We start from the raw sequence: 27,888 nt of genomic DNA, 5'->3' as shown, positions 1-27,888 counted from the left end.
TGTTTTGAGATTTTCTTGAAGTATAACATAGCGCTCACTAATCACAGGAATTGGAGCATTTCATGTTTTGAGATTTTCTTGAAGCATATAGCATAGCATTCACTAATCACAGTGACTGGAATCAGAGCATTTTTCATCATAAAAGAGCTCAACCTTATCAACAACATCCAGATTTGCAGATAAAAAGTGAAAAGAATAATATTAATAATAGTAAACAAACAAACAAATAAGCTGCAAAAAAAAAATATACAGGCCAAATCCCCAACTGAGATTCAAAATTGCAACACCAATCACTACTTTTTTTATTTTTATTTTTTTGTAATCAACAAAAATATTTATATCCACCTCTCTAATTCATTAAATATAGATTCTACAATAAATCAATAAAGTCTTTGAACAGACAGTAAATATTAGTTGAAAATGCTTGAATTGTATCAACCTAGTGAAGACAAGATTGATCAGTTAGTAACTACAACCAAAAGCATCAGACTACTGACAAGATTGTTCAGTTAATAATACATAAGCCCACAAGCAAGATAGCAGCATCATCTTATGTTGTAACAGGAGGGACTACTGGCTGGGGTCGGGTGGAGTAAATGTCAGTACATTACTCTATTTTCAACTCCAGTAGGCAACATTCACTCCAAGCTATCGGCGTAATTCCAGTGTTTCTTAACTTTCTCTAATATCAATTGTGAAACCATACTGATAAAAATATCACCAATAAAGCCATCTGATGCTATAAGCTCAATACTTCGAAAGTGGTAGAATGACTTTTCTATCAACTGCCCAATTTTAGAATCTTTGAATGCCGAATCAACAGATTATGCATTTTGGAATTGTATTATGTGAAACTAACCCTGTTAACCTCAAAAAGGCATTGGTTATACTAAATATTACCGTAATTCCTGAATGAGTAAGCCAATTGAGGATTAACATTTTCAATATCACGACACAATATGAAAATAGCAGTCTGAAGTGAAGGAAAGTAACCTAGGGGTGGGTTCGGTGCAATTCGTTTCCATTTTGGGCCAAAACCAAAATCCGAAACGAACTTGTACAAGTTCAGTACTCAATATTTAATAATGCATACTCAATAATCCATAGTCCATAATTCAAAGCTTCAAAATAAATAATATAGTCTAAAGTGCATAAAGTTTATCAACATATCAAATACTCAAAAAAATATAGAGTCCAAAGTTCATAAAGTCCATCAACATATCAAATACTCCAAGCTCACAAACTAAAATGTTTAAGTTCATAAAAAGTTTAAACATCACAACAAGATAAGAAAAATAAACAAACATATATGTTGTATGAGTTTCATTTCTCGCTCGAAAAGATAGGGTCTTCGACTTTGGAGGTAACATAACACTCTGACTACTCCCACTGCAGCTGAACATGGCATTTTAAGCAATTCTACATAGGCATAAGAAAATAATTATAGAAAGAGATTAGAAAAGAAAAAACATGTAATCATATATAACATAAAAATTGAAACTTCATTAATCCAAAAAATATTAAATAAGAAAAACAAATCAACTACCTCTTTCCTCTTCTTCACACAATTCAATCTTCTCAATGGTGAGCACATGATGTGAACAAACATTTTGCACTCCTAAGCCAATTTTGTGTATATCAAGGCCTCCACCATTCTAGGACTTAGAGAGCTACGACATGGATCAATTACTCTCTCACTAGTGCTAAAGGAAGATTCTAAAGCTATGGTTGACACCGGAATAGCTAGAATATCCCTTGTAATGTGGGCCAATGAAGTTGATTTGTTCTTCGGACAAGCACCCGAACTTGTACAACTTGACTTCGATTTCATGACTTGCCTCTTCATTTTGCTTTGAAATTGAGGAGATCGAGAGGTTTTGTTAAAGGAGAAAGAAGGAGAAGGGTGTCAGCCCTGATGATCAGGGACTGGCATTCCAAAATTCAAACCAATTATATCCAAGACAAAACCAGTTGAAAAATTTGCTTACTTTTAGAAAGTTCAGAGAGTTTCGGCGAAGGAGAAAAGACTTCCGGTGAGGCACTGAGAGGTGAAGCTGCAAGGGAGACGTGATTGCCAACGGTACTAATCGAGAGAGATGCAGTGAACTTCAGAGAGTTCTGATAGAAAATGTTGGGCGAAGCCTCATTGAGGCGTTTCAGCATTCAGGACCAAAAACGCAAAGTGACATTGTTTTGCCAAAAAATTCAATTTTCGGTTTCGTTCGATTTCTAACGGGTTGAAACCGAAAATCGAACAGACTAGATTTGGTTTGGCGCGGTTTTTTTTTTTAGATATATGTAGTTTTTTTTCAGTGCAGTTTTTTCATACTTCGGTTCCAGTTTCAGTGCTGTTTTTTTTCGATTTTCATTTTCGCGAGCCCACCCCTAACACACAGCCTTTTCCTTGATGCTCTCAAATAAGCAGATACTTGCATAAGAAGAGTTCCACTAAAAAGCAACCAACACTAGCAAAAAGCTTCCCTCCATCCGTTTAAAAAATAATATCACCTAAGCCCACCGTAGTTGTTGTAAGACACACCACGTATATGGAATCAAATATCTAAATTTTTCTCAAAAATACGGATACCACAATTAATAATGCCTAAGTCAACTAGAAGCCTAGCAACATAACCATCCTTGCTTCAACACTCTTCGACTGAAAGGCACATCTTTCTATATATATATATATCCACTTTCCTTCTTAATACTAAAATTTTGGTATATCTACTTGGTAACCGACTTAAAATCAATATTTTTTTACCAACAATTCTCAATTTGTTGTAGGGAATCAGAAATTGAGAGATAATCGCTGTGTATTCTCATTGATAATAGGGGCCTATTTATATAGAGGATTACAATGTATAGAATCTCAATCATACAAGGAAAGTAATCGTACATTGAATAGGAATCTAGATCCTTATAATTCAACCCTATTACCACTAGGTCAAGTAACCTAGAGTTTGGGCCAAACACAAATAGAGATATCCTTAAACACTCCCCCTTGTGTTGTCTAAACGCGGTGCTTCTCTCGTTGCCTCGTTAAAAACCTTGCCGAGTAACAAAAACCCAGTGGGACAAAAATAACCTCGGTCGAAGGGGAAAAAGAGCACAACACACCCTTCACGTTTCGAGGTGAACATGTAGACATCTCCCCCTGATGTCTGCGTCTCCCCCTGATGACTACGATCATGGGAGTTCAGATAATTTCCGCAAGCCAATTCTTGCCACATGTTTTTTGAACGTGGATTTGGGCAATGACTTAGTAAACAAGTCTGCCATATTTTCCTCAGATTGAACCTAATTCACTTTGATCTTGAGGAAAGTCTGTTGTTGCTGATTATGCTTGGTGTTGTCGCTTTTGATGTAGCCTAGCTTCATTTGTTCAAAACGAACAGCATTATCCTAAATGCTCGTAGGCTCATCTTGTGGTAGACTTCAAACCACAATTGTTCGAACATGCGTGATTATGGATCCAATCCATAAACATTCACGAACCACTTCGTGAAGAGCAATAATCTCTGCATGGTTCGAAGATATAGCGACGGTCTGTTCTGTAGACCTCCAAGATATCATGGTCTTTTCCCATGGTGAACACTTAACCAGTTTGTGAGCGACCTTTGTGTGGGTTAGAGAGGTACCCAGCATCAGCAAAACCTTCCAAAACACTTATATCGTTTTGGGATGGGGATAGAGAATGCAGGCCAGCGTTGGCGGCGTTCCTGGTGTGTGATGGGTCCGAATCTATCATCTCTTTGTAGGGATAGAATAAGCCCATATCAATCGTACATCTCAAGTACTGAAGGATATCTTTTACACCAATCTAATGGCGTCGCGTTGGCGCAGAGCTATATCTTAGCTAACAAGTTCATGGTAAATGAGATGTCTGGTCTTGTGCAATGAGATAAGTACAATAATGCGCCTATTGTACTCAAGTGAGGCACTCCTGCCTCTAGCACATCTTCGCCATCATCCTTCGGACGAAGAGGATCCTTTTTAGGATTAAGACTATGGACGATCATGGGGGTGCTTGAAGGTTTGACCTTGTCAAATGCCTAAGCATCTATCAACACGATGCTCAAGTTCCAAACCGAGACATAATCGTGTTCTCCCAAAATCCTTCATCTCAAACTCGGATTTCAAGTGTTCAACGGTTTCCCTTAACTCTTTAAGGGCTTCTAATGAAGATTATGTCTAGCATAAACCGTGATAGAATTCGAAACTTGTTATGGAAACGCGTGGGCATATCCCTTCCTAATCAAGTAGTTATTTTAGCGAGCGTTTCAACCTGTTTGTAAACGCGCTCCGTGGTCTAGAGCCACTTGACTTGGGAAAATGAAGTTCATCATGAACCTTCATGTATATTCCGTATCTAGATCCCTATAGAGATACGTAGTGACCACATTTGTAAGCTGCATGTTCAGTTATTCGGAAACTACCAAACTGACAGGGTGGTGGAGTGCAATGACATCCATTACGAGAGAATATGTCTCATCGTAGTTGATTTCAAGGCGTTTTATGAGAAGTCTTGCGCCATAAGGCGAGATTACCATCTCTTTTTCTCACTACGCTTTCTAACGATGACCCATTAGTCAACAAGTTTTATTTTAGGAGGTGTTGGCATCATTGGCTCGAGAACCTTCCTCTTCGTTAGAGAATTCAACTTAACCTGGATCGCATCTTTCCATTTAGGCCAAATCTCTCTGCGTTGGCATTCATTCATCAACGGAGCGTGGTTCGATATCATCTGACTCAACAAACTCATGCGCAATGAAATGTGCAACTACATCATCAATTATGATGGAGTTTCTATCCCACGTCTCATGTACACTAGTGTAAGTTTCATAGAGCTCTATATTCTCAGGAATAGGTTCTGACGTTGAGGCGTCCCCCAACGATAACCATAACCCGGAAGATACTCATGAGACGGATTTTGAGTGTCGATGATCAAGGATTGGTTTGTGCCAATGTATCCTTAGAACCCACGGGCCTCCCATGCATCCTAGCTGGGGTCATGGCCTATAACGCCAGAGTGCCACTCTCTTTGGCGTTGGCGCCATGCCTACCTCCATGTAGTGTGGCGCTACGTCCTCTAATAGGGACGTCCTTCCTTGCAGGCTTGTTTGCAGCATATTTGTGTGATCTCGTCACTTTAACAGGGATCGAGATGAGACATAGTGGGGACAGGCCATGATAATTCCTGTCGTTCCTGCTGAACATCCGTGTTCTTATCTCCCCCTAACGACGGGAAGACTGTCTCATCAAAGTGACAACCCGCAAAGCTAGCGGTAATGAGATCGCCGTGCAAGGGCATTAAGTGGCGGACGAGTGTTGGAGTCTCAAACCAACTTAGTTGCCCATTCGTCTGTGAGGATCCATCATAAAGCATTGTGGCGGTGCAATTGGCACATAAATGGCACACTCAAATATGCGTAAGTACAATACTTGTACCCAGTCACTAGCTGTAACACAGAGGTACATTGAGTGGCGGTGGGTCGTAGACGAAGTAGCATAGCTGCATGCGATATTGCATCACCCCAACCAGATATAAGGAGATTGGTGCACATTACCAATGTCCGGACTACCATCGTAGTCGTTTCCGCAAGACCATTTGGGTGTGTACATGAGAATATGATGTCCAACATCAGTCCCAATGCAATAACCATCGAAAGTCTTCGATGTAAACTCACTAGCATAGTCAAATCCAATTGACTGAATATGATGATTTGGGGAGTGAGCCTGTTGTCATATGATATGTGCTAGGAGTGTAGCATAAGCAGCATTACAAGTGGAAAATGGCACGACACGTGACCAGCGTGTTTGCGTGTCAACCAACATCATGAGATATTTAAACGTCCATAAGTTGGTTGAATCAGTCCATAGAATCCCCATGGATTTGATGTAAGAACAGAATGAGTATTTGCATATCCTTTGCGTAGGACGGTCTCAGTCCTAATTTCCCAAAGGAACAGGCTTTGTAAAGTGAGCGAGGGGCCTTAGAAGCAACCAATGAGGATTTTGGTTGGGCCTGAGCGTCTGTAGCGCTATTAGAAGCAAATGGAAATTAGCATGTATGGCGTCATGGCCACTAGGAGGAACAACCATTGAGTTATGCTCATGGTTGGCGCCATTTATGGCGTCGTTAGATTCTTGCTTCGTTTTGCTCAAAAGGATGGATTTCCGTGTGAAGTCTTTATAGACGGATCATCATATCATGACCAGGATGATCTATCTTGTCGTGACAAAGCCAATATGTCTCTAAATCCAAGAGATCTTCTCTCATAACTTTTATTGGATTAATAGCTCGAATAGTGACATAGAGTCCACTAGAGACACATAAACTTCTCTAAGATGCGTCTTTGTTCGCAATCATTAAAGGTATTGCAAAGGAACTCATTTCCGTTCTCTACATGCATTTTCGCATGGAATTCATTGGCTATTTATAGGGTACGATTTGCCCTAAGAGCGTAGAGAGTTTCTGTGACAGCTGTAATCAAGGTGCCATTTGGCAAGTGGAACTTAGGCTATTCCATGTCCTTGAATTAATACTGATGGCCCAGCCATTGTAGTCACAAAGTCATATGCTCAGAATCAAAATGGAGTCATAATGAAAAGAACTCAAAATTTTATTCATAAGCCAACGGAGTACATCATTGTCTCTTAACCATTAGGAGAATCTAATCCAAATGCTAGCTAATGCAAAACAATGGTAGTCGTCTAACTTCTTTCGGTAATTCCAAAATAAATGTGACCAGGTGAGTAGAGAGATGTCGGTGGAGCAAGGCTCGCTTAAGTACCACTAATTTCAGAACCTTCCTAGACATCACACTTACTTTGGGTGAGCCTACTTTGAAGAAAGACTAAACCATTGGCATTTACTACAAAGTATATGGCAATTGCCTATTACATCTCTTGGAAAAATAAAGACTTAAACATAATTGGCGATCTATTGATCCCAGCCAGATTTGTAGTCTTCAACCCTTCACTCTAGATCATCTTCTTGATCTTCTTGTTCCACATAGTGAGCTTCTCTTGCTTCCCAATATGCTTTGTAGGGGGTGACAAGTTCTTCACGAGCTCTACAAATGTGTGCCCAATGATCAGACACTCCACATCGAGAGCATATATCTCCTTGCTCGAACTCCATTGATTGGGGCGTTTTGAAAGCGTCATTTAGATGGCTCTTAGTGTTGGTGGCGCCACCAACATGGCCAGAGGCGTTGCCTCCCCCTCTCTTTCCACGTTTACCTCTTCGGTTCCGTGTTCGCCTATTTTGGCGGTTACCTTCCCAAGTAGAGCGATTATATGGATCAGAATGTCCAGAAGTATCCCTAAGATTAGGGTTTCGCTCTTGGCGCCCTCTCTTAGAGGTGCGACTATAATTGGATTTCGGAATATGCTCTGTTTCCACGGATCTCGAATTATAGTTCTTCACAAGGATATTGTCATGCTTTTCAGCGACATTCATAGCTCCAATGAGCTCATGAAACCTTGTGATCCGTCTTGCATTAACATCGATTCGATAGTTCTTAGCAACCATCAATGCAGAGACGGGGAAGGTAGAGAGAGTCTTCTCAATCAACATCGCATCTGTGATCTCTTTACCACAGAATTCCATTAAGGATTTAATGCGAAGTGCTTCCGAGTTATAGTCAAGAACTGACTTGAAATCACAGAAGCAGAGGCTATGCCATCTCACTTCTAGGTCAGGAAGCAGGGAGTCACGGACGTTGCCAAATCTTTCTTCGAGTGAGACCCACAGCCTTCTGGGGTCTTCTTCATTCATACACTTATACTGGAGCGAATCATCCATATGACGAGTCATTAGGATGATGGCTTTCGCCTTATTTGCCTCTAAGGCTGCTCTATTTGCTTCCAAAGCTTGAGCTTGCTCAACAGTTAGCACGTCCTGGCTAGGCTCGAGAATCATATCCAGGATTCTATCAGCCTTGAGATGCTGGCGGATATCACGAACCCACCTATGATATCCAGAGCCAATTGTTCCCAATGGAGCAAAGTCCAATTTGTTCAGGTTACTCATCCTGAAAGAGAACAAGAAATTAGGGTTAGTTTCGGAGCGAAATAGGCTACCACGAAAACATATGAAATTTTTGAGCGTAATCGCTTCCAAGAAATTAGGAATTTCCGAGCGTAGTCGCTTCCAAGAAATTCGATTCCAAGAGATATTGGATTAGATCGAAACAATGATGTAAGTGGTCGATCATAAATTCTCTACAAACTCTAAGTTTGGAGATCTCAACAAGTTCTAAGCTTGGAGTGAGCACGAACCCCCACAGTTTGGCTTACTTTGGTCTCCCCTATAATGAAGAAAGGGGGGTAGAAGAAGGGATGTTGCAAGTCCCCGAAAAAGAAGAGAAATTGAATTAAAAAACTCTAAAAAAAACGGAAACGTTTAATAAAAAATACCTCGAAATAGGTCGCCGGGAAATTTGATCGGAAAAAGTGGTCGGAAAATGGCCGGAAAATCGTTGACCCGGGAGTTGACCGGCATTGACTGAGAGTTGACCGGAGAGTTGACCGGGGAATCTGACGTGGCAGTGCTGACGTGGATCAGGCTCTGGGCTGATGTGATTTGGGCATCTGCTTCTTCCTTTTTCTTTTCTTCTTCTGCGTGGGCCGCGTCCCCTTATTCTTCCTTTTTTTTTCTTCTTCTTCTTCTCTCTCTTTTTTCTTCTCCTTCTTCTGCCCAGCACGTGGGCTTCTCTTTTTTCTTCTTCTTTCTCTCTCTCTCTCTTTTTTTTTTTTCCTTCTGGTGGGTTCCTTCTCCTTTCTCTCTCTCTTTTTTTCTTCTCCTTCTGGTGGTGGGTTCCTCCTCCTTTCTCTCTCTCTTTTTTCTTTCTTTGCTGCCTCTGAGCGTCCCTTCTTTTTTTTCCTTCTTTTTTTTCTTTCTGCCTTCTAGTGTCTTGAGTCTTCAAGCCTTTTTTTTTTTCTTTGACAGCAGTGCAGCTGCTTTAGTGTGGGGGAAGCACAAGCGAGACCGGTAACTGGGCTTCTGAGATTGAAGGCTACGATATTAGAGATATTAGGGTTTCAGAGTTAGGGCTTCGTGCTGATAACGTGTTGTAGGAAATCAGAAATTGAGAGATAATCGGTGTCTATTCTCATTGATAATAGGGGCCTATTTATATAGAGGATTACAATGTATAGAATCTCAATCATACAAGGAAAGTAATCGTACATTGAATAGGAATCTAGATCCTTATAATTCAACCCTATTACCACTACGTCAAGTAACCTAGAGTTTGGGCCAAACACAAATAGAGATATCCTTAAACACAATTTAATTTATTTTAACGTTTCATATTTTATGAGAAGCTGAAGATCGTTTAACCCACAACAATCATTCAAATAATGTACTTTACAAATATGAATATTTTCATTGAAAATATTAAATTTCAATAATTATCAGAAGACTCAGCATATATTAATTCATATCAAACTTGTACAATTCAATGTGTAAAAATGTTTGCTCAATATTTTCTTTTAAAATATAGTAGATAACTGATTAAATAAACATCTCTAAAAGTCTTGTTTAAAGTTTTCGTGTTTTTCTAGACTTGGGCACGTGTCTAGTCCGGTATGGGTTTCACAAGGACCGAGATCGAGCTTGAATTCTTGAACATGGCTCAAATTGCTCCAGATTTAGGAAATGGGATCAAGAAGGCCCGGATGGTTAATAAATAGGCCAATCCTTCAGGCTTTTAGGGTCCAATTCCATTAACTGAAAATTTTCAGAAAAAAAAAAAAAAAAGACTTGTTGTGTTCTATTTTGTTTTTCCTGTGCTTTGCCTTATGCATTATAAACATTGCTTGAATGATGAAGTTGTTGGCTTACTCTCTTCACCACCCTCAAACTGGACATAAACATGAGAAGAAACCACCATCTCAGTCCCAAAAGTTGGAGCTTCAGTTTCCATTAAGGATTGTGAGTAGAGGCTTGGGGTTTATGATTGGGAAATGGAAATTTAGGATTGGTGTTTCAACGAAGTGATGAAGGAGATTGAAATCTAGAAATTTAGGAATTAGGGTTCTTTCTCTTCGAAGAACATAGAGAAAGCCAGAAAGGGATCGGGGGAAAAATGAAAGGGATTTAGGGATGTATCAGGTTTTTTAGGTTTTAGTATTTAGGAATTCTAGGACCCTGGACCGGCCCATAAAAACTCTAAATGGTTCGGGCCCAGGTTCACGTCTTTTTTTTTTAAAAAAAAAGCTCGACTCAAACCCAGTGGTCTGGATCGGTCCAATCCCAGTTTTAGGGTTAAAATTCCCAAGCTAGGTCTTTCTCTAAATTTTCATTATTTCTCTTGAATATTTATAAATATGGATATTTCCTTCAGAATTTTCATTTTTCGGATTGTCGATATGTTCTCGATATCCGATATTATTATCATTGCTCCATACCCTATCGAACACATTGTTGTCACAATGAAATACGAAGCGTTTATTATCGATCATTTATCATCTTTGGCAAATCAATAGTACATCAGTATCCTAAATATAAAATAAATTACTGCAAATAAAAGTAGCTTAATTAATAATTAGAAATTACAAAAAGTGCCCATCAGTCCAAAAAACATGAGGAAATTTTGTCCACATTACTGAGTGGATTTCATCAACAATTCCATGATTATGCTACAAATTACATCTCATTTATAGCTTACTACAAATTACACACATGGTTGGAATTGCAACAAACTAAATCTCCAGAATAGAATGCTGCAAGTTATTAGTTATTACTAACTTACAATAGAAATATGACCTTTTCCATTCATAAACAATACAATTCGTACACTTTTCCATTCATAAAAAAAAAAACCCAATTCGTACAAAAATTGAGTCAAAGCCCTCAACTCTGTTTTCTTTATATATTGTGTTTTTTCGTAAAAAAAAAAAAGGGGTGAACATCACTGCGAAAGTAGAGTCCAAGTGCGTGGCAAAAACAGGAAATGAAGGGGGGTGTATTGTATATGGAATTTAAAAGTCTAGGTGTATGAATTTAAAAGTCTGGGTGTATTCAATATAGACTTTTAACAGTCCATGAAAGTTTTGAGGTATTCAATATAGACTTTTAACAGTCCATGAAAGTTTTGAGGTATTCAATTAGAATTTTTAAAGACTTCATGAATTCCACCAAAATCTAGGGGTATTCAATTAGGTCTTTTAAAAATTAATAAAAGTACAGAGGGGTATTCAAAATATCATTCATACTTATGGAATTAGAAAATCATGGACTTTATAGTATTAACTATACATACCAAACTCCAATAATTTTTCAGCCTCCAGACCAAAGATTAGTCTATCAAAGTTTCCTCTTCAAAAAAAAAAGTCTATCAAAGTTCTTCTCTCTACGCACGAAGAAGTTTGTCCTTCATCATCTCTCTTTCTTAATTTTTTGTCTTTTCTATAATTTTTTATGATATCAACCTTTTGTGATACCCAACATGTTCATTGTAGTTGTTGAATGCGATTTTTGTTTTTGTTTTTGTTGTTGTTGTTGTTTTTTTTTTTTTCAATTGTGATATTTCGAACCCTAATTGCAATAAAAATGACTTATGAAACCCTAAAACTCAAATATTGTGGTCTAACCCTAAGACCTTAAACCATACTAAATTTTATCTTATTAATTAATTATTCTCATTAATTTGAATTTATATTATGGTTCAAAAAAAGGTTGAACAATTGAATTTCAATTGATTGATTATAGATCAAGACATTGACCAATATTGCTACAATATATGTTAATCGGTGAAAACAAAATTGATGAGAATAATTAACCATAAACATCAATGTGATTTATATTGTATATTTATGTTGTTGGGAGATTAGGAATGAGAACAAACTCGCTAGACATACTAACAATCATTTATTTGAGTCAATTTCTATTAGAAGATACTGGAGAATTAAAGAGAAAACAAGTTATTATTTTCTTTTGTGTTTGGGCTGCATTTGTTTTATTTTTTTATTTTATTTTTTTTTAATATTTTGTACATCTGTTGAAACCAAAAAAAAATCACAAGTCCAAAAATTATATGGTGATGATCTTTTAGATCAGAAAGGTGGGAGGCCATCACACCAAATATTGATGCACAATTATACTGTGAGCCCCTGAAAATTTCAGTTAATTTCCGAAAGTAATTTTTCACCAATAAGATTTTCGCCAGGTGATTTAAGCGAAGAAATCGATTTTGGTATCGAGATCACGAGTTGGGCCTTATAATTTAAGTGTGGGCCAGAGCCCTTTTGTTTTGGGCCTAGGACGAAGTCGAGAATTAATTTAAGAAGTTTTCGACAAAAAAAAAAAAAACGAATCAAGTTGCGAGCCCAAAACCCGAAAATAAATCGTTAGGAGAAATTCGTAATTTGTACGAAGGGCAAGCTGGACTTTTCACACGAACTATGATTAAATGGGTTTGGAAACCCCAAAATCTCAAAACTCTCTCTTCCCCTCTCGGCCGCACCTCTTTTCTCTCTCCCCGACCTCACTCTCTCGTCCTCTCCCTCTGCTATCGCCGGAACCACATCGTCCGGCCACCGCCTCACATTACCGCTACCACCAATTGAAGCACCACCTTAGTCCGACCTAAACCCATAAGAGATCGAAGCCATGCATCGACCCGGCCTCTCTCTTCCACTATCCTTCTCTCTGCCACCACCGGAGACTCCATCTCCGGCCACCATCTCCCCACACCGTCTTCACCAATCGACGCAGCATCCAAAACCAACCCAAGCCCGAGCCTTACCGTCGAAATACATCGCCGGCGGCCTCTACCCGTGACTACCCAAGGCTGCGACGCTGCTGCCTCTCAACCTCCATCAATTTCCGGCCGCCTTTTCAATACACCGTCGCCTCCAGTGAGCTCAGGGAGCGCCGACCATCAAGCCCCCAACGTCCCATCGCCAAAAGACGTCGAACGCACATCGCCGGAAACCGAGCTCTGCATGCCTTCGTTCTCTAGTCTCCAACGCGAATCGAGCTACACCACCTCCATGGTTGGAATCAGCGTCTCACGTTTTCCAATAGCCCAAACACCCGACCTCCGATTCCGACCAGAGCCGCCACACGCGCCGCCGCCGCTGGCGCTTGAGAAACCTTGACGCCGCCGTGAGCTCTGCCGGCGTAGTCCTATTGTTCTGGTAAGCCGTTTTCGAAGCCCCCTTTCGTTATTTGGTTGAGTTTCAGTTCCAAAGTAGTGGATTGCTGATGTTCAATTCTTTTGGTTGAGGTTCTTGAATTCGGGACTTGGAGGATGGGAATTGAAATGAAAGGGGAGCTTCTGGTCTTGGTTTCGATTTCAGTTTTGATGGGATGAGGAAGAACTGATGAGGGCCATGAGGTGCAGTAGGTCATTGAGTTCATGACCTTGGCAAGAATCGGGATAGGGTAAGAATCCCATCCATTTAGATTATGAATTCAAGTTGGTTATTGTGATTGACTAATTAAAATTGTTGTTCTGTGGTGGGGATGAAGAGCGAAGTTTTGGATGAAGGACCTTAGTCTGAGGCCACCACTGCGTCGAAGAGTTCTGTAAGGGACATGGTAAAGGTCTTGGGTATCTTGAACATATATTGTCGTGATCTGATTGTATATGTTGAAGTTGTGGTTTCATTGAATACACGAAGTGAACTTTGGTTTGCAATATTGGAATGATTAGTGTTTCTGAGAGTTGTTAGTTTCGTTGCGAAGTTGACGTAGTAATGAATTGAGTATGAAATGGCTTGTGTATTGAGAAGCTTGGCTTTATTAATTAAAGTCGTGAATCTGTTATCTGGAAATATCATATTGTAAGGTTGACAAAGGATAATTGATTTGGTTTAGTTATGTAGAGAAGTTGATAATTGAAATAAGTCAAGATCTCGATTAACGTACTCTAAAGTTATTATATCCCGAAATAAAATTAAGAAACGAAATTGTTCGGGAATGATAACCATTATTTGTTTGCTTAAGTTTTAAGGACTAAGTAAGAATGTCAACTTGGTTGACCCGAATTACATTAAGGAAAGAAGTACGATCACCATATCCCGAATGAGCTTATTATGTTTAGTGGAATGTTTGGGAATGGAAATTGTCATTTGTTTTCTTAAAGTAAAAAGCGTAAAGAAATAAAGGCCAAAGTGCTAAGCGTGATCACCATATCCTAAATGGTTCAAATGCAATATCATTTGGATTATTTGGGAATGGATAATAGATTTTTATGTTAAAGGATAATTTGATGGTCTTTAAGGGAATTAAGTGAATGCCTTAGGCGCTCGATTGATTAAGTCAATGAAGTCAAGTTACTTATTGGTTTAATTTTATTATAAAGGGCTCGAGCGTGTGCATTTGGATTTGGACAAATGATCGAAAGTCGGGAACGAACCCGAATGTGGACGAGCACTCCAATTCCAGGTAGGGTGAGCTGTCCCTTCCTTGTTAGAGGCTTTTCTATATGTGGAATGCCCTAGTATAATAATATGTTGCCTGCAAGTACGTTTTTGGGTTGTTCATTAGTCGATGCCTCGTGATACATGTGTTTTCAGAACTGATAATTGTTAATTGCGAAAACCGAGGCTAGACTTGCATGTTGAGATACTGTACCCTTGTATGTTTGTGTTTGTGACCTGAAAGTGAATGGGACCTAGACGCGTAGATTCCTAGGGATCCCACGGTGTCGATAACCGTGAAGCTCCGGAGGGGGCTGTGCTCCTATGTTTGTCGAGGAAAGATAAGTATAGACAGTGAACCAGTCATAGGAGACTCAGGACCAGGAAATGGACACTTTCGCTACTTGTAGTCAAAAGTACTACAGAGTAGTTGGCCGGTTCTCGAATTCAGGACGAACCAGGTCGATCACAGATTTGTTTTATATTAGCCGGCAGGTAAGTATCTCAGAGCTCCAAATTGTGTGAAGCATACTGCATATGCTTTATAAAAGAAATAAATGTTTGTGGTTGCCTCTTTATAAAGTATTTTCGATAAACGTGCACACTATTATGTAGTAAATATTTTTGATTATTATTATTTTCAAACCTAGCATGGTTGGGTCGGCCCCTACTGGGCATGCGAGGACGAAAGCTCACCCCTACAACAGTGTGCAGGTTTTGAGCATGTGGTCGGGAAGCGTATAGGAGAGGCACATGGCCCGGCTTGGCGTATTCCTCTTTGTCTTTACTAAAGTACGGTTTTGGGTCCATTATCGGATTTCGAAGTAACTTATTTATTTACTTTCTTACTAATTTATTTGTTTATTTATTTACTTATTTCCTATCGTTTACAAAAATAAATCTTCCGGGAGACCCGTAACCCTGGGGCGCGTCTCCCAAGCTTGTAGTTACTTAGTGATTTGTTTTATCTTCCAAATTGGGCTCCGTTTGCAAGCCCAAAACTTTTAGCCCATTTCAAATTCCGCTTTTGAAAATGTGTTGTTTGGTTGCTACAATGTTTGGTGACTTTTGTCCAAGAAAGTGTTTTGTAAACCAACAACCTGAACCTAAAAGGCCTTGTGACTTCGGGTTGATGAGCTATCGGGATGTCATTCATGACATGTCGGTTTCTCATTGGCTCGGGGTCGCGGAGCTGTGGGACCCCTCTCCCGGTTCACCACATATACGCTTGTATAAGCTGTTGCGAGACCAAGAAAAAAAAAAGAAATACATTCATACATCTCTGATTGATAAGCTTAATGTTTGAATATCCAGCAAATGAGGATAATTGCTATTCAAAATTTTGGTCTTTGAGTTGATAAGTACAACTGACGTCAAGGATACATGTTCTGCTAGCTTTGACTATTCAAGTGTTGGTTAAGTGCTTGACCAATTAAAATGTGAAGATAACAGCTGGAGATAAACTTTTCATTCAAATTCAAATACAAAGTTGGAAAGGGTTATCAACTACCCAGCTACACTTATCCAACTGCTGCTATATAGAGGTGGCAACGTGAAAAGAAACGGGGAGAGAAGAGAGAAATATTCAGCAAACAAGAGGCCAAGACTCTGCCAAAACAGAGAGCGAAATCAAAGCAGCTAGAAGGAGTAGTTCAGGTATACACTGCACCATGCTGCTCTTGCTTGCTTCAGCAGGAAATTAATAGGTTTTCTTCAAGCAAAAGGGGGCTGTTCATGAACAACCAACACCCTTTTGAAACAACCATGGTCGTTCAAGAACGGCCGAGCAATCTTCCCTTGAATTAAGACTAACATGGTCGTTCATGAACGGCTGACGTCTTAATGCAACATGGCTGCTGGGGTTTTAGATATTGGAACATAGGATCGTTCATGAACGGCCGAGTTCCGATATCACAACCTATGCAGTACATTCTCTTCCTCCAAACGTAGCACCATCACATAAAAAGTTCCCTTGCTGCCTTGCTTTTCTCCTTCCACCGTATAAAAACTTTTCCACCACCACTTCCAAAAAGAAATACAAATCTTAAACCACCAATCCAAAATGCCAAGCAAAGAAATACAAAGCCTCACCCTTAATGTTTCGCCTCTGTAACCTGCATACAAAAAATAAATAAAAGAAGAAAGTTAGAAGGCAGAGTCGCAGACAAAGGAAGAGAAATAAAAGAAGTGAGTTAGCAGGACTGCTGGTTTTTGCAGTACTTACCACACTGAAATTGATCTCTAGAGCTTGGCGGTGTAGACTCAATTGACCCTCCCTACATATGCAGAAGCTAGCTTTCGTGTCAATTGTTAGTTGAAAGGCAAAGTCATAATCAAATTCATCTATTTGTTCTTAGAATTAATGATTTTAATTGACAAAAGGACAAGCTAAAATGGGTGAGTGGCTTTTGCGCGCATTTGAAGCGGTGGTGCACAAAGGGTGGCAATCAAAGCAAGATATGTGGCAGTTTAATTATGATCAGCTGCTATGGTCAGAAAGATGATGACAAACTTGAACATGCAGCAATAAAGCAAAAGGCTTTAAACATGTATTGCATAATTATATATAGCAAACGGTGGTGATGAACAAGAAAAGACAAAGGCCCAGGTTTGATTATTCAAACATGCAGAGACATGCCATGTCAAAAGAGAAGCAGAGTATATCAAATTTCTATGGCAGCAAGGTCAAGCGGTGGTGAACAAATAAATAAGCCTAAGTATTGATTGTGGAAAAGTGGTCAAGACCTGCAGATAATGACAAATAATTTTGATAATTGAATGAGAGTTTGTCAAAGCTTTCAAATATATGTAATCAAGCAAGTGTGCTGCAGATCGGTGTTGAATACAAATCACATCCCAAGAAACATGATGCTACGTGCTCGTCTCTCAGTCAAAAGAAAAATTAAAAGAAAGAAGATGCTCCAGCTTTAGATTTCAACTAAACCCAGGCGATTGATAATCAGAAATGAAGCAATTGATTATGGGTGCATAGGATAGAAGAGTCGTACCAGTCTATCACCAGAAGAAGAGTTGCACCTGCTTTTCGTTCCTGCACACGACCAATCGACCGCAGCAGCAGATCTGGGTAAGATTGACTAAGGTCAGTCAATGTGCGAATAATAAATTGGAGCTAACAAGGGAAAATATGGAGATCGAAGCTGTTACCTAATCGCAGACGCAAGAGACAGAATGCAAGAATGGGGTACAGGATCCAATCCATTTATACAAGCCTCCGCGGTACAGCTTCTTCTCCGTCTTGGACTACAATAGCTGATGTCCATCTCCGACTCGACTTCTAAATCAGGCTCTGATGATCACGCCAAACTCTCAATCTTGTCGAGTCTCAAGTTTTTCTTTTTGTTTATCTGCCTTCATTGGGCTGGGAGTTTCACACTTGTGCAAGACTAAATTGGGCTCAAACTGGTGTGAATATTAAATTAACGGTTCTCCAACCTATGGGCTTGCTAAATTCGCCCATCCACAAATGTTGAGGCCCATTGCCAAACAGTTTATTCCGATGTTCGGGTCCGACGAAGTTTGTTGACAACATAAAGCCTATTCATACGGCCCAGTACAAGAATTCAACACATCGGGTGCCCAAATTAAATTTCGACGTCTGCAGAGAAATACATCCGACGGATTCAAAAAAATAAATATATTTACATCCGTCAAACACAAAAGTTGATACAAAAACAAATTCTTATGAACTACGGTTGGTTTGATCCCACAATGGGTACGTAGGCAATCTAGCGACCCACTAGATGCAACCGCAATTCCAAATAAAATCCATGACTCCCTGGTTCATCCAATCTGAATCCCTGACCTCATCAGTCAAATTCTGCCAAACACTAGGAAACGTCATAGCCTTTCCAAATAAATCCCTGACTCCCTGGTTCATCCAATCCGAATCCCTGACCGCATCAGTCAAATTCCGCCAAACACCAGGAAACGTCACAACCTTTCCAAATAAATCCACAACACATCGAATCTCTGGTTCACTTACACCAAATTCGTCCAAACACGATTCACATTCCAAAAAGCAATACCCTCCAATGGGTCATTCACTCATTGGAACTCTTGAACTACGAGTGGCTTGATCCCTCTCCAAGGGTACGTAGGCAACCCATTCAAATATCCGGGTGCAGCTGCAAAAACAAACAAACAAACACACATCCACAATTGGTTTCTTCATAAATGGAATCAAAGGGTGTTTCCTTGTAACAAGGGATTGTAATTAAGAGACACATTCTGTCTTGAATGGGTCCAACCCGAAATAATTAAAACTCTGTTCTTTTAATGAATACGAGTGAAATTATGTTGGGTGACATTTTCGCTCACCGTGTGCAGATTTTCTCTCAACAACATCCTAGGAAATCTGTGAAGTGATTCATAATAAAGTATATAGATTTTCATGAATCAATAAAAGTTTGTTGCTAAAATCAATGGTTTTAAGAAATCCATAACAGTTTATCAACTTTTTAAAAATTTGTGGACTTTTCAAAAAGTCTGTCATTTAAAAAAAGTCTGCACAAATCCAAATACAATACACCCCTGAAAACATGAGGAGTACCTCTTCTCTTTCCATTGTGGGAGAAGTTCATTCAATGCCAGGGGTTCAGAGACATTAGCAGAAATAATGTGAGCACCCCTATGAGAAATAAGAAGAATGGCTAAGGAGTTGTAATTTCAATTACAAGAAGACTCCATTTAGTCCACTACCGAATAACTCAATCAATTGACCATTATGGTAAACATACCGACTTCATCTAATTTTTCCACAACATGCACTGATAAATCAGTAACATTTTTGCAAAATTCCTCCAGATAACACAATATGGTTTCAGTACCTGTTCACTTAATCTGATTTAAACATAATTAGTTTTTCCAGGTCTGAAGCACTAAAGTGTCTTGTGACTATACTGTAAACTTTCAATAGTTTTTGCCCCCAACTTAATTAGGATCGCCATTATCTTCCTAGCATTTGATTGTGTGATGCATTAAATTCAAGACTCACATGTTCATCTATAGCACTTTAATCATAAAGTTTCAAACCCTATGCAAAGGAACATACTCCTCTTCTTTTAGTTGTATTTTTTTTTTTTTTGTTTCTTCCTTGATAAAATGGATGAATACATAGGGGGATTGCTCCTAGACGTGTTGGTCTTCTGCCTTCCAAATAACGGTTTAGGCACCTGCACCATAGAAATATTTGCTGAGAAGCTAATTTTGCATAATCTTCTATAATAATAAACAAAATATATCGGAGAATCAAACTTGTGCTATTTTAAGAGGTAGCTACGCCGGACACCAGCACATTGTCCTTATCGATGTGCTTTGAATTAGTTTTCTTTGATACCAAAATTGCAAATTTACAATGCTATTGAACTCTCTTTAATTCTACACAGAAGCTACACAAGAATCATGTGTAATGGTAGTGGCGATAACCGTAAAGTAGATTTGAGAATTGTCTTGAATCGCGAGAGAGAGAGGTTGCTGCATGCAGTTGATGAGCTCACTGAACACCACTTATAATATTGAGTCAAAATGCCAAGTCCCTTTATAGCAAATCTGTTGGCATTAAGTAAATCAGTTTGTCTGTTTATCCTTAAACCGTAATCTGCTAGTATTAATTACTACCCTGGAGAGACTTTCAACCACTTTTCCCAAGCTAAAAAAAAAAAACGAAAAAAAAAAAGAAGATACTTTTCCCCTCTATAAATTTCAATCATAATTTCTCTGGTTTACTATCCTCAAGTATTTCTGACAGTAGCAGCTTCCATGCCATCAGTGATTGAGTGAAGAAGGTTAAATTTCTCTATCGCTCTCTCCCATTTCATAGTTGAGAACAAATTTCTCCCGGAATTATCTAGCTAGACAAAAATTCTTAGTCATCAATTCTTTCTTCTTGATAATTAGTAGCTCTTGCTTTTGTTAATTTGATTGTTTATATATTTGATATGTATGTACGCAATCTAATGTTATCAGTAATGTAGAAGTGAAATCCTTTAATCCTCTTCATAATATAGAAGAAAAGTAAAAAGAAAAAAAATCTAATGTTATCATTGATCATGTCCGAATCCCCCATTTCATGTTTTATTTTATATATACATTTTCAATATTTCAGCATATAGAGTACTACAAATGACCTTCTATTTCGAAACTAACAATAACTACTACTAAGATCGTTGTTAGATTTGTCGTATATGCGTTTATCCTCAAATTTTATGAACCGTTAAAATTATGTGTGCGCCCATGTATATACATATACTAGACCATTATGACGTACCGTTTGGATCGCTAAATATTAATTTTAACCATGTAAATTTTATTTAGCAAATGACTAGTAGTGAGTATCTATTTGTGAACATTAAGCTGTTAGAATTTTCATTTTGAGATTGTTTAATCTCATAAAAGATTAAAAATTTAGTTTAAATTCATGTACTAGTTTATAACATGATGCATCACTAGCCTGGCTTGATTATGATTTTTGCTTTTACAACATCAAGAATTATGAAAATCTAGAGGGAATTTTGTCATGTTGATTTGTATTTTTTCTTTGTGATTATGTTCATGTATTGGGGTTGCCCTAGCTCATTCCCTGTTGTTGAGGGGTAATTTGACTAATGTTTTGGTATTGCCTTTCTTTTGATTCAAGATAAAGGGGAGTTGGGGGCTGCAAAAAGAATCCGTCTCATAGACACATGATTTTTACTTATGTTCATGTGTGACACGTATCGACTTAGCCTCAAAAGAGTAAATACAACATTATTAGTCATTAATTACTCTGTGCTTGCAATAATAATTTGGATATTTTACCAAGTACAACATGATTTTCTTTGTCTGATAATAGCTTTGAACAAGCGAAAAAAGCATGGCAAACAGATATACGGAGAGGGAGAGAAAGGTAAACAGAGCATTTCCTAAGAAACTTCTTAATTTCGTTTTAGAGAGTTTATAGCAATGTTTTGGTATTTTAGGCCAAGGCAGTTGCTCCTCAATTTCTCCCTAATCAAAGTAGCAGCAGTGTTGGGACAAATGCTTCACATCCCCTTGTAGCCAAGTTAGCTCTCTCTCTCTCTCTCTCTCTCTCTCTCTCTCTCTCTCTCTCTACTTTATTAACAGTAGGCATGCATTTTCTCACAATATGGATCGAATATTTTGCAGCCCTAGGAGGTATGACCCTTCTGGGTATTTGATAAGGAGGGCCATAAGTTCGTCATTACTAGTAGGCGATTCTTCAACAGAAGTTCATCAGCATCATGACAAACCCGGAAGCACCATCAACCCACGAGGAAAAGAGAAAGAACTCCACACCTCTTCACTCTCTAACACTAACTAGCATTCATGCCCGCGCGTTGCTGCGGGTTTTAGAACGAAATCTGAAAGTTTAGAAGGATAGAGCATCTCGTCAAGAACTTGTTTTACTAAAATCTAGTGTTCAAAAACAGGTTACAGTTGCTGTTGGAACAGCTTGCCAAAAATAAGTTGTTCTACTTGTAGGCTAACTTAATTACAATGAATGCCTAATCTGCTTGCCAAAAATAAGTGATGATTTCCATTAGCATATATGTGTGCTAAGAAGTTGTTAGCTAGTGATGATCAGTGGTGGAGGTTGTCCAAAAAGTTGCTTCCTCCAGTTCTATTTACACCAAAAGTGTCATGACATTTCAGTCCATTTTTTCTTTGTTGATGGTTTTGGTCGATGATGTTGCTGATTCAATGCTGGTCTCCTTGTCATTGTGAAAGTAAGAAATTATGAAAGAGACAGTAAAAGTCAGAAATTATAAAGGAGGCAAGTTTCATAATGAAAAAAGGATATAAATTTTTTTTATATCCCAAATAGCAATAGCCAGAGCAATGGACATGTTTAATACTGCAATGTGCCAAAAGGAAGTTGGATACAGGAATTGTAAGTTTACTTAAACCACAATAAGTTCAAGTTTCAACCAACCCTTTATTCAATACGAATCAACACCCATAGCTCACAATGATTGGAATCAATACTGTAAGCATTACCTCCTTAAAAACGATGGATGACTTAAGCCCTGGAAATAGTATCTTCTCTAATCTGCTAATGATGACATCTGCCATAAGCTCCTTCTTTGATTCATAGTCCTTTCGAGAGAAGTCCCTAATATAGAAATTACCACCTCATTAGCAATTCAAATTTTACAAACACTGATTCTAGAAGGGGTTAGGGAAGAGGGTGGGGAAAGGAACAATAATGGTCCACCATTTATTTATTTTGATAACATATATTTACCTCCCAGTCTTCAATGGAAGAGGTCGTAAATATGAAGAATACGGTGCCCTTCTGGAGCCAACGATGAATCAAGAACAGTTGGAATACTTATGAATATACTTCCATAAGGCTCCTCTAACCTTCTCCAATCGTCCTAAAAAAAAAAAAATGCAAGACAATGAGGACTGCATGAATTAAAACACGCCTATTTCATGTACAAAAAAATACCAAAGGTAATATTATAACTGAATTTTATAAAAGTTAAAGATCTTAGTATGGTATGTCTTTAAAATTTACCTTTAAAAGGATTTCTCTTCCATTACGTATTGATACACCTGAACATGTATTGAAAAGCATATTTTAGTAGCAATATTAGGAAGAAACACAATTTTTTTTCCACATCAATTGCCCCAAGATCGATGCATGACCTATCAATTGAACATTTGTTTCACTGTGCTATCATTGGTACAGTTGAAATTGGGATATATGATTCCATTCAACAATTATGAGCTAGACATGATCAAACTTCAAATATAAACGATGCCAAAGCTGCATCAACAAAACAAATTTAGATGTTAATAAGTCAAGGCCAAAGTGACTACAAAGTCAATGTAAATGTTCTGTACACATTAGAAGTATCAGCAATTCTTTTTTGGGTCTTTAAGTATCTGGGATTAAACACTTTAGAATCTGAATTATTGATATCAAAGGAAGTATAAGAAGACTCCCAGAAGCAGGGCGCATCATTTGTTAGCTCGGCTATTAGTTTGTTTAGTATGTTGAGTATGTTATAAAGAAAAGAAGATTGAACAGAATTAAAAAAAAAAACATGAGAACGAAATCAGGCAACAAATAATGAAAATATGCTCCCAACATTCCACACATCACAGAACTCAAGAAATTCATTGCTAACTGTCCCAGTGATCTGGCTTGCAGAGACTATGAAGATCATGAACCTATCTCAAAATTAAACCCCCAAATACCTGAAACAGATAAAACCCATATGATATTCGAGGCTCCAGAGTCTAAATTGGCTATGAAATTAAGTATCACGGCCACCCACACCTTGAACACAAACATGAAGATCATACAATCAATGATCCCAGAAACCATGCAAACACAGCAAACCCAAAAACTCGATGAAGATAAAAAAAAAAAAAAAAAAAGGTACCGATTGTTCCCGTCCCCCTCTTCCTTTGCTCTGAGTTACCTACCTTCTTCACCTGTTAATTTCAAATATTACCAATCAGATGACTCCAGCTCTTCCAATTATGGGAAACAAATGGAATTTAATTACCAACCTTATCAATCATTGAAATAAGAAATGGAAACAAATGGAATATCTAACCTGACCTCATCGAAATAAGACAGAATCAACTCCATACAATAATCCAATACAGTATGAATAAGAGAGATGCTACACCTGGAATGAAAAAAAGAAGAAAAAAGAAGTGTTCATAAAGACACCAAATGAAAAATTGCTCACAGAAATAACAACAAAGCAAAAAATGATATATACTAACAGATGCATAACACGATTTGCTAAATCTAACTACTTCCCATATATAATTCCACAAAACACAGTTCTAATGCAAACCCACACAAAACCCAGATTAAAAAAAATGCTAAATCACCTACAAAACCAAATTCAAATGCCAAACCAAACACAGCTAGATAAAACCACATACCTTCACATGCATGCACCTGTAAAGCTTACATAAAGCGTTAGAATTAGAAAGACGAAAAGAAGGAATAATGGGTAAGAAAAAAAAAACTTGAGTGAGGAACCATGTCTACAAACCTTCCAATCTGTCATATTGCGATGGACTTCTCCTGATGTATCTGTCAATAATGGAAACGCTCATAAGGTTTTGAAATGAAGCAAGCATTTATGCATGGAAACATTCATGAGATTTTGACATAAAGTAATGATTCCAGTTTTTGGTAAAATTTACAGAAATCCATTACAACAAAATTGCATGCACCGACATTCAAAACCAACCGACCAAATAAGAAGCGCTTACCTGAAGCTCAAAGTCTCAAAGATATCTGATTGCTCTATCGGATCGTCTGATTTGATCAAAAGATTGCCAGCTCAATCGAAACCGAGAATCCGAAACCCCTGCATAAGCCAAACCCCAAATCAATCACATACAAAGATTCGAAACGAATTTCTTTCACAAAAACCCAACAAATAAGTCCTAAATCGAACAAAAATGCAGTAAATGATGACATGCAGAACCTACCCACTGTTACCAACCCTCTCCCTCTCTCTCACTCTCTGTCAACAATAGAATGCAGAACTCAGCTGAAAAACGAAGAGAGACGAAAAAGATCGCTTCTATCAGTTCAGCACATTTTATAGGTAGATCAAACAGCAAACCGTAATTATTCCAACAGAAGAAGGGCAAAATGGTCTTTTCACATTAACGGCTCGGCTCGAGCCGGCACTGTTACTAAGCCGATGAACAGTTAACTGAGAATTAGTAGATATGAAATATTCCTATACCAGTGCAGGTAATATTCAACACTTCCCCTTAGTTAGATATCGATTGCCCTTGGTTAATCTATTTTCCGGCTTCATATGATTAACATACAATTAATCATGGCAGCCGAATATCATGTTTGGTTGTTTTCCTGCTCAACCAAACCAGTGGTTCATGGTTGGTGCAGCTAGTACTACTTCTTCCTCACTGCCACCACATCCCGGCCATGGAATCTTGGGCTGCAAGCCAATAGTATGCAACATTAACTTCAAAGTTAATAGCGTTGGTTATAGCTAGTTAGAAAATAATAATTAGCATAATGCTAGGTGAACTATTTTATTAGATATCATGTAGAAACTACAACTACATAGAGAGATTATTAGGTGATCCTAGACCACCACCCGGCACAGCTGACATGGTGGTCCGGACTAATGGAAAAATGACACGTGTATAGTATTAGTAAGAGGAATTAAACGGTTTGTGACATCGTTAACTCCGTCTCTCCTGTAACTGATGGCAATGCATCGCAACCTTGATCGAACGTCTTGATCGAATTGGCCCCGTCGCCTTCCACCCTGGAAATCCAAAACCTCACCAGAAAAAAAAAATTGAAATTTCGCCCAAAAGAAAATTTCTGATTTTTCTAAACCAAATCCACTGATGATTGCTGAAATTCCCCAAATTCAGCTCCAGAGAGTAATCGGAATCCTCCGGAAGATTCCGCCGCTCAAAAATTGCGCTGTGGCGCAGCTCAAAACCCACGGCAAAGCTCGACCTCCAGTGGCCGCAATCGGAACAACGCCGAATTGAACAGAGAGAGTGTGGGGCGCGAGAGTTTGAAAAATTTGTGGTTGGAAATGTGAGGAGGAGGAAAGCGAGAGTCTTTGGAAGATTAGAGAGAAGAAGGTTGAGAGGAGGGGGAGAGAGAGGCGCCTCTTTTTGGTTCTTCTTCTTCTTCGTCTTCTTCTTCCTCGGCTCTCTGTTCCCTCTCCCTTTCAGGCTTTTGAATTTCAATTTTGGGAATATTGGATGGTGGATTTGGGGTGGGGAGATGATCTGAAGGGGAAGAGATTGAAGAGATCTAAAATCCAGATCGAAATAGGCAATAAAGGTGGCCCGATCGAGCTGATATTTTAGCAAAATCAACCTTTGCTGCATTGGGAAGGGCGAATTGGGAAGAAGTGATATATGGTCGTTTAGGAATCTGTTCATTTGAGTGTGAAGGAAATCAGCGCCCCCACCCCTCTTTACAGATAGGTTCATATTCAAATAACCTGGTATATGGATCTTTGATCTCATATAATCAAGAAAATTATTGATCAATTCGGACAAAATTAAATTATTTAATCGTGAAGTTCATGTTCATTCATAGATCTAAACTATAAACAACCTGTATGGCTATAAAGACTATACTGAGCTATGAATTTCAAACTTCACAGCACAGAAATTAATCGTTTCAACGATTAATTGTGTTGCCCAGAGATTAATGAAAAAGAGAAAATATTGAAGAAGAAGAAGAAGAAGATATTTCTACTCTTGTTTGGTTTAAACGCAGAAGAAGACGAGTAGTTTGTTGGGCAACTCTCCCAAACGATGTTATTCCTTCTGTTAGCTGATGTGGTTAACATTTTAACTACAGTCCACATGTCTTAAAGTTATTGGTTTGGACCACCATGTCAGCAGTGTCAGGTGGTGGTCGAGGACCGCCTAATAATTTCTCATACAATGTAATAACATGACATAATAACCGGTGAAGCTATTTATGAGAAATATTTAAATGACGTGATTATGTTATATCAATTGTCATATATGGTGGGTTCTAGATGTTACCCAAAAATCTAATTTACCTAAAATTGCTCGTAAACTTATGCATACTTCATAAATTATTGATTGTAGTTGATTGTGACTATATATGCAGGGATATCAGCATGCATCACTTGGAGAAGTCAACAACCGACAAGCTATATATAATATCCTGTTTTAGGGAATCAGAAATTGAGAGAAATTCACTGTGTATTCTCATTGATAATTGGGGTCTCTTTATATAGAGGATTACAATGCATAGAATCTCAATCAAACAAGGAAAGTAATCGTACATTGAATAGGAATCTAGATCCTTCTAATTTAACCCTATTACCACTAGGTCAAGTAACCTAGAGTTTGGGCCAAACAAAAATTAGGGTTTACTTGAACACTCCCCCTTGTGTTGCCCAAACGCGGTGTTTATCTCGTTGCCTCGTTAAAAACCTTGCCAAGTAACAAAAACCCAGTAGGACAAAAATAACCTCGGTCGAAAGGGAAAAAGAGCACAACATACCCTTCACGTTTCGAGGTGAACATGTAGACATATCCCCTTGATGTCTGCGTCTCTCCCTGATGACTGCGATCATGGGAGTTCAGATAATTTTCGCAAGCCAATTCTTGCCACATGTTTCTCGAACGTGGATTTGGGCAATGACTTAGTAAACAAGTCTGCCGCATTATCCTTATATCGAACCTAGTTCACTTTGGTATTTGAGGAGATAGTCTGTTGTTGCTGATTATGCTTGGTGTTGTCGCTTTTGATGTAGCCTTGCTTCATTTATTCAAAACAAACAATATTATCCTAAATGCTCGTAGGCTCATCTTGTGGTAGACTTCAAACCACAATTGTTCGAACATGCGTAATTATGGATCCAATCCATAAACATTCATGAACCACTTCATGAAGAGCAATAACTCTGCATGGTTTGAAGATATAGCGACTACGGTATGTTCTGTAGACCTCCAAGATATCACTGT

The 27,888-nt window shown here is 38.5% G+C and overlaps 1 protein-coding gene and 2 long non-coding RNA genes across 22 annotated transcripts; 1 reads left to right on the top strand and 2 right to left on the bottom strand.

Annotated features, from left to right (window-relative positions):
* The first annotated feature begins 13,162 nt into the window (after positions 1 to 13,162).
* On the top strand, positions 13,163 to 13,657 carry LOC112189717. Its single transcript, XR_002932056.2, has 2 exons — positions 13,163 to 13,399; positions 13,487 to 13,657. It is a non-coding gene; the product is annotated as an uncharacterized LOC112189717 (long non-coding RNA).
* A 2,049-nt stretch (positions 13,658 to 15,706) lies between these two features.
* Positions 15,707 to 17,770, bottom strand: LOC112190271. Of its 8 annotated transcripts, none has more exons than XR_005807329.1 (5): positions 17,545 to 17,770; positions 17,388 to 17,460; positions 16,604 to 16,670; positions 16,471 to 16,493; positions 15,707 to 16,401 (listed from the first exon to the last, which is right to left on the bottom strand). XR_005807329.1 is itself a non-coding variant. In XM_040515439.1 (5 exons), exons 1-5 carry the CDS (start codon positions 17,658 to 17,660, stop codon positions 16,291 to 16,293), a joined length of 375 nt encoding a protein of 124 aa, XP_040371373.1. In that variant the 5' UTR covers positions 17,661 to 17,766; the 3' UTR covers positions 15,707 to 16,290. The 8 variants fall into 8 exon arrangements, 3 of the variants coding, with proteins under 3 accessions (XP_040371373.1, XP_024185465.1, XP_024185464.1); XR_005807330.1 differs by having other exon boundaries at positions 16,604 to 16,651; XM_040515439.1 differs by having other exon boundaries at positions 16,604 to 16,655; positions 17,545 to 17,766.
* A 4,012-nt stretch (positions 17,771 to 21,782) lies between these two features.
* Positions 21,783 to 24,966, bottom strand: LOC112185029. Of its 13 annotated transcripts, XR_005807071.1 has the most exons (11): positions 24,868 to 24,966; positions 24,646 to 24,743; positions 24,423 to 24,463; positions 24,310 to 24,325; positions 23,975 to 24,044; positions 23,793 to 23,844; positions 23,050 to 23,170; positions 22,919 to 22,956; positions 22,643 to 22,775; positions 22,396 to 22,510; positions 21,783 to 22,109 (listed from the first exon to the last, which is right to left on the bottom strand). It is a non-coding gene; the product is annotated as an uncharacterized LOC112185029 (long non-coding RNA). The 13 variants fall into 13 exon arrangements; XR_005807066.1 differs by having other exon boundaries at positions 23,793 to 24,044; XR_002930120.2 differs by lacking the exon at positions 23,050 to 23,170 and having other exon boundaries at positions 23,970 to 24,044.
* Positions 24,967 to 27,888: the final 2,922 nt, after the last annotated feature.

This window comes from Rosa chinensis, chromosome 2 (assembly GCF_002994745.2).
Source record: "Rosa chinensis cultivar Old Blush chromosome 2, RchiOBHm-V2, whole genome shotgun sequence".
NCBI classification, from domain to species: Eukaryota; Viridiplantae; Streptophyta; class Magnoliopsida; order Rosales; family Rosaceae; genus Rosa; species Rosa chinensis.
Note: the sequence above shows the minus strand (reverse complement) of the source record. Positions and strands in the feature narration are given on the sequence as shown.

Excerpts from the sequence above, each read along its gene's own strand:
- LOC112190271 (XM_024329696.2), bottom strand. The coding sequence starts at position 17,660 with ATGGACATCAGCTATTGTAGTCCAAGACGGAGAAGAAGCTGTACCGCG. Across the intron at positions 17,461-17,544 it reads TCTCTTGCGTCTGCGATTAG|ATCTGCTGCTGCGGTCGATT; the intron begins GTAACAGCTTCG and ends AATCTTACCCAG. Across the intron at positions 16,494-16,603 it reads TAGAGATCAATTTCAGTGTG|GTTACAGAGGCGAAACATTA; the intron begins GTAAGTACTGCA and ends TTTTGTATGCAG.